Source organism: Trachurus trachurus, assembly GCF_905171665.1.
Source record: "Trachurus trachurus genome assembly, chromosome: 22".
Lineage (NCBI taxonomy): Eukaryota > Metazoa > Chordata > Actinopteri > Carangiformes > Carangidae > Trachurus > Trachurus trachurus.
The window spans coordinates 17,458,464-17,465,481 of NC_139907.1; the positions used below are offsets into that span (position 1 = coordinate 17,458,464).

At 45.5% G+C, this 7,018-nt stretch overlaps 1 protein-coding gene across 1 annotated transcript; it reads right to left on the bottom strand.

Moving 5' to 3' along the window:
• Positions 1 to 533: 533 nt before the first annotated feature.
• On the bottom strand, positions 534 to 6,357 carry entpd5a (ectonucleoside triphosphate diphosphohydrolase 5a; the record flags this gene model as incomplete). The annotated part of the gene is made up of 13 exons (XM_083997810.1): positions 534 to 617; positions 824 to 939; positions 1,795 to 1,851; positions 1,970 to 2,113; positions 2,796 to 2,897; positions 2,989 to 3,050; positions 3,185 to 3,264; positions 3,349 to 3,437; positions 3,893 to 3,928; positions 4,457 to 4,532; positions 4,929 to 5,072; positions 5,381 to 5,460; positions 5,895 to 6,357. The coding sequence occupies 13 exons, from the start codon at positions 6,355 to 6,357 to the stop codon at positions 534 to 536; spliced, it is 1,533 nt and encodes a 510-aa protein (XP_083853936.1).
• Positions 6,358 to 7,018: the final 661 nt, after the last annotated feature.

Consider the following 7,018-nt stretch of genomic DNA (forward strand, 5'->3'; position numbering starts at 1 on the left):
TCCAACGATGTAACTTGTCACAGGCTAGGGGCAAATGGATTAGGGTCCTGTTCGATCTTTACTACTAGAATTAAAAAGAAGTTAAAGTTAAAGGTTTTCCACTGCACTGTACAGTGCGCACCAGGACCACAGTAAGCACCAAAATACCATGACTGGTTGTATTGCTTCTAAATTCCCCTCTACACACTTAACAGGTAGGTGAGAAAGACACTTCAGATCAGACACCCATAAGGAATCAAACATGTAAACGTTTTACAAAAATAAAGTCAGCCCACCAGTTATGAGCTCAACATACAGTAGAAATAGCTGGCCTTATAAAAATATAGTGATTTCTTTTTCAACAGTTCTTGGAGTGTTCGCAGGGTGCTGAGGTCGAGGGATTGAGGAGGGGCATGGTGGGTGAGGGAGCATGGTGGTGGGACCGGGTGTGTCTGTGAGGGGACGGGCTGATCGGACGGGTGGATGGAGGAAGGGACGCCTCACAGTGGCAGACTGTCCCTCTCAGTGCCGGCTGCAGCGACAGCAAGCTGTCCTTAGTGGATGTTGAGGTTTCTGAAGTAGTCAAAGGTTGCCCCCAGGGCCCAGCTTGTCTCCACGTTGTTCACCTTCTTTGCGAGCTGTTGAACAGAGCCAGAGGAGGAATTCCATCAAAACCACAGAGGAGCAAACAATTTCCACCGCCTACTGTCATGCAGATCGAAAATTGTTGTAATCTTGTGAAATACTGCATAGCAAGAATGTGAAGGTTTTGTCGTGTAGCTTTTCACATTGTGTATTCCTCCCACATCCACTGTCCACAGTAACCTGGCTCTGATTTGCTCACCTGCAGCACAGTGTTGTCCTTGAAGCCAAAGCCCTCCTTTAGCAGACAAGTGATATATGTCATATCCATGCAGAGGAACGGGCTGATAGCACGGTATTTGGTCATTTTGTTGCACACTGCAAAAACAAAAAGCCACAGGTTTCAGACATGACATTAGCACGGGTTTCACGCACATCTGACGAAAAAAGCATTTGTTGCATCATGTAATAGAATCACATTCCATGTATCAACACAAAAACAGCTTTTCTAACCCCTGTGCTACATGATTAAAAGATGACCTTTCTGTTTTGTTTGGCTGAATAAACAGGGAGGTGTGAGGAGGATGGCTGAGGGTCAGCGCAAGGCTGTGGGTGGGTGGGTGGCGCTGCCTAGTACACAGTGTATGTGTGTGTGTGTTTGGGTCAGCATGTGTCAGCCCCCAGGTGTTGTGTGGCTGTCAGGTGCCCTCCTGCCTGGGCCAGACAGACATCTTCAGCTCAGCTGCCAGCCCGGCCTGAGCCAGACTTGTGACAGTGTTCTCACAACACAAACAGCTTTATATAACACACCAGCTCATTCCTTCTCGCTATAAATCTGCTTTGACACGGACATTACAAGTGTCACAAACCCGAACCGATAAGCATCGTGTGTATCTTTTAACCTACTGAAACCTTTTATAGTGATGTTAACGTACATTTACTTGATAATAAACTACATTTATCTTACAATCTGCCTCCTTAACACATTTTAGCAAATAATCGGTTACACTTTACTGTTGTAATAAATTCTTTTTTGACAGCATAAGCTGTGCCAATTTGGCACCATTGTACCACTGAGTGCTTTGGGCAAAAACAAGCTAGTGCTCTTGCTGTTTGTAGCATGGACTGTTCTGCATGAAGTTTGAGTGGTTGGCTGATATATATAACTTGTAAGATCGTTGGTTTCATACACAAGTTTATCTAAGCCTAGAGAAGATAACATGTAACTCTTACCTTCTTTAGCTCTCTTCTTAAAGTCCCTAACTTCAATCGCACCACCACGACTACCATCTGTGTGCAGAAAAAACAAACAAACATGTCATTTGAATACCTACTTTGTGCAAAAGATGACATTTAACATGCTAGATAATGGCACTGGAAGGTGGCTCTTTGGTCTGGGCCCACTCACCGATGAGGCCAGACTCCACAGCTCTGTCGAAGTAGTAGGAGAAAGCGTAGAAGATGCTGCTGCCCTTCACTTCATAAGGCTGGTGCACTATTCCTTTGATTACCTTCATCACCTCATAGTAGCACAGCTTGTAGCCTGCATAGCCTGAAGAAACACAAGACAGGAAATATATGGTTTTGTAACGGAATAATTAAACTAAATGACAAAACGTGTGGAGTAAACAGTCATGTAATGTGCATGGAGGCAGCGATGGGTGGCATTCAATCGGAAGAGTCTGGAGCCTCGGTGGTGAGGTCAGCCACATGTTGAAGCTGGGGGCTCACCAAGGGAAGCCCCAGAGGGACAAGTTTCACACAGTCCCATGATTGGCATAGCTGTGTCGGCAGTTGTACCGGCAAAACCATGTGCTGACAAGAGCGGCAGTTAGCGCTGTCTATTTTTACCACATAATTGTGAGCGGTCCAGATCAAGCCGCTCGTTACACAAAAAAAATAACAACTCAGGGACAAGCCCAGCATCTTTTGGCTACTTGACTGTGGTATGGGAGTGACTGCCTTATTTGTGAAGTTAACTGACAGTTTTCTTTTCGTTTAAATACAAGGTTGACTGCAGTATAATTGTTCAAGAGGGAAAACAGAAAGCGGGAGAGTATGACAAAACATGCGTTTAGCGCCAAGGTTACAGGAACTTCAGCGGGTAAATGTTCTCATGTGAGGCCGTATGATACTGTACTGTATTGTCCTCCAGAGAAAAGAAAGGAATGCACTGATGGTTGTTTCCAAGGCACTGGGAAGCCTATCAAAACCTCAAAGTGCTTTTATCTTACCGTCTGGAATCCCGCTAACTTTGTAGGTGGTTCCTCCAAAAGTCACATCCTCTCTGAATTTTTTCGGGAGGCAGGAACTGGTGAAGATTTTCCAATCCAGACCTGGGAAAACAAACAACTGTTTCCCATCTTCCAACATTTAGGAAAGAAAGATTGCCAGTAGAAAAGTGGAAAAAGGTTTTAGATACTCTACCATCAGCTCCTAGCGCTCCAAGAGTTGCCAGTCGAGCCGCATACAGTCCATTTCCAAGGTAACTGCGTGATGGTGACATACAATTATGGTGAGTTTCTAAATCAACAATCGTGTGTTTCACTCTACAGAATAATAATAAATGAATTTCCAATGAGCAAAACACAACCACAGAGAACAGAGCATCTTTGTTATTTACCTGTGTGTGTAGAGTTGGTATGTGTGGTTAAACAGGTTGAATCCAGCAATGTAACTGGTGGGTGCAGTCTGAACTGTTTTCTGTTGGATAAACAACATATGTTTAGTTGCGTGTTGTACAACTTTGAATATATAGGTATTTACCAGATCAAATATTTAATTCACCTTTGATTTAGGAAGGAATGTGATTTGTGTAGATCCTCCACCCAAATCCAGGATCCCCACCGTCTTCCTTGTGTTGGAGTACAAGTGACCTACAGCAAATAAGCACAAGGTTAAACTCATCACAGTGGATGAAGGGCTTATGATATGTTAAGATTTAATCATCAGAGCAACAAACAATGCAATACTGTGTGATCTTGCGCCTTGAGTTTTAGTTAGAATCTATTCCTGTGACAGCCCCTGGTGTTGGACGGATGCATGCATAGAGAAGATTATGTTGTGCCCAACAAGAGGGCAAATACAATATTGGTTTGGTGCTTAAGGTTGTTGATGTTCAAAATTAAATGTGATGGTGCCACAGCTGTGTGAAAAAATGTGAGGGAATATTGCTTGTTTTTGCAACCTGAGTGTGGCCAGTGATTCAAGCTCATAACCTCAGACAGGAGACAAGAGTCTTTCACTGCTGGACCTCTGTGTACACTGGAGCCTCAGATATGAGCCTCCTAACCACTAACACTACCATAGCAAAACACAAGCAATGTCTTACCTGTAAGGAAGTTCACTGTGACCCAGGCAAGGACTCCTAAAACAGCACATGGGTGAAAATGTCTACATTAGCAAAAACCTGAGAAGTGATTACAACTGGCCTGTGCTGCAGTTTCCCATTCAAACGTAGTCAGGCTCACATAAACAAACTGAAGTCATGTTCTCCTTCATTAAGCTAATATTAAAGCACTAGTGTTGGCCTAACATGTAGGACTGCAGACCAGCCCAGGTAATTACAATTGTCTCAGATGTCAAGTTATTGCACTCATAAAGTGAGGATAATGAATGGCACACAGTTATGATGAAACACAACATAGTGAGGGTGTCTTAATAAGCGATGTGGAGGATCACACTAAATTATTGGGCGTGGGACAGCGACTCACGCTGGTATATTTATTTGTCTCAATGAGGTAGTAACAAACCTCTTGTAAAAAGAATTATGAGAGCAGCTCTGTTTGATATATCTTCAGTGAATGAGGCAGTAAAAACACCTGGCCAGACAGACAATATCTCAGTGCTCTGTGTACAGCACAACTATGTCACAGGACAATAATAGATAACCTACCTTCATTTGTTCCGTTCATGAGGGAAACACTGTTGTTTGGCACAAAGAAAGGGGACTCGTCAAACACCTCTTTGACCTGTAGAAAACATTAAGCATCATTTCATTTGATGAACTACTACCAGTTTTAAAACGAGCATAATACTGTACTAAACTACACATCTGGATCCTCTGCTCTACTATAGACTGTGGCAGTCAAACTGGTCTGTGTTAGAATGACAGATAACTCAGCCACAAGCACGGCTGCAACAGAAGCCTGGATTTAATACTTTAAATGACAAATATGGTTACTCCACACAACCCCACAACAGCTGTTTTTTTGCAACATGATAGCCACCAAACGGGCAGAATGGCTGCCTTCTCTTTTTTTTCTGTGACACTTGTAAGCACTTAGTGGTTTCTCATCTCCGTTCCTTGGCGGGACGGGTGGTGTCTGTGCCAAACTGTCTGAGGGCAGAGAGAAAACGCGCCTCACCTCCTTCAGAAGAGCATTGGCCTTGTCTTCGGGCAGCAGACGCAGACCCGCCGTGGCCTTCAGGACCACCGGGGTCCTCCTCCAGTCCTCCTCTGGGACCGTCTTCTTGGCAATCTTCAGCAACTGTCGGATGGTGTTGCCACCCTGAAACCAGGAACAGGCGGCAGCATTAACATAAGTGACCAATCAGAAAACAGAGAGAGACAGAGATTTCAAAATCAAACAAACACGTATTAAAGTCTTGTTGAAGTCAAAGCTAAGTGAATACAGCAGACGGGAGTGGGCAGCCAGTGGTGATGGCATCAGCAGGAGGCATTTTTGTAATTACAATGTGTTTACATCACATAAGCCCAACCCAAAGAAAATCCCAGTGTTTTGCAGACAGTGAACAACTCCCTAATATACCTTTTCATTAATAACAAGTGATGGCGTAAACGTGCATGCATACGTACCTCCTCAGGGTTGTCCTTGTAAGCAGACAGTCCGGGCTTCACTGCATGGTACATTTCATTGTCCAGAACCGGCAGCTCAACTACAGACAGAAGTCAGTATAGACACATCATAAAGCAGTGAGGCAACAGTTTAACATCTAGGAATAACAAACAGAAGCTTCAGTATATATAATTGTATAGTTTTTTGTTTTTTTGTTTCCTTTTTTTTTTGCCACAGGAGATATTTAGACTGCAGCCCTTCACCTACATCCTGCTTCAGTTTCACACAGTTGAGTCAGACAGCCAGAGAAATTAAATGTCCACCTTGGCTGCTTTTAGAAACTGTACTGCCCATGAACTTTGCCAGTGCATGCTTGTCCTTACACCACACACTGAATGACCTAACAGCAGGCAGACAGAGTGGGAGCCAGCTGCATGTGCTAGAGCCCTGCAATTGGTTTACAGTGGGAGGGAAGGAGGGAGAGAGAGAGTGTGTTTGAATGTGTGTGTGTGTGAGAGAGAGCGGTGCACTCACCAGGGTCTTTCTGGATGAATTTATAGATGTGGATCCGGGTGCCTGTGCTCCCGGCGTCAAACATGATCCCATGGAAAACACGGCTGGTGTTGACGGGTGACGAGGCTTCAGGGACCGGCTGGTACACCACCACCTCGGGCGGGTGGTACGGCTCAGGTGCAGGATGCACGACTTCGGGCACCGGGTTGAAAGCCTCGGGTATCGGGGGGATGACCTCGGGCGCCGGGTGGAAGACTTCGGGGATCTCCGGGTAGGTCGGCACGCCGGGCTGCGCCTGCGAGGGTTCACGCACCGGGGGGTTGTTGGAGATCTCGGGGAGGAGGTTCTCCGTGTTGGCGGAGTGCTCCCGGTAGCGGTAGAAATGGGGGATGTAGCGGTGGTGCCGGTAGTAAGTTGCCTCCGTTACGAGGCTCCCTGCCAGAAGCCAGACGGATAAAGTGAGGAGCAGACTCGGCGTGGCCATTGTTATCACAGCCAGAGAGAGAGAGAGAGATAGAGGAGACAACTGGAGGGTCAAGACAGAAGCAGCTAGAGCTGAAGAGGAGGAGAAGAAGCCCGGTGGATGCTGGAGTGAGAGACTGAGAGAGGCCCTGCGGGGATGGAGAGAGGTCGAGTGGATGCGATGCACACTCAGGACTGTCCGGTCATCTGTTTACAGTATATAAAGACATAAGGGCTTGGCATAGGGCCACACCGACAGCAGCCATCCACCAATCCTGTGACGGTCCATCCCAACTCCATCAGGAGTCCCCCCTCCTGTGAGCTGAGCTGGAGACGGACTACCTGCCTACCAGAAGCTTTTCCCATCTTTTTTTTTTCTCCCCCCCTTTTTTTTAAGAGGAGGAGGAGAATTATTTTTGGCTATGTTTTTTCCCCTCCTCATCTTTACTGGTTGCTCTGGAGCCAAAAAAATTCCCGTAGGAAAGGAGAATGGGGTTTATAAAGAAGTCAAAATGAATGGCTATGAATGGTCCACAGTGAACAAATTCAAAAGAAAGGGTCTTAAAATACTTTTTATGAGTGTATTTAAGACTTGTATAGTAATCTGACTCAGAGATTCCTTCACTCTGCTACTTTTTGGACTTTCACAACTTTGACAAGTGCTCAACTTTGGCCACTGCCTA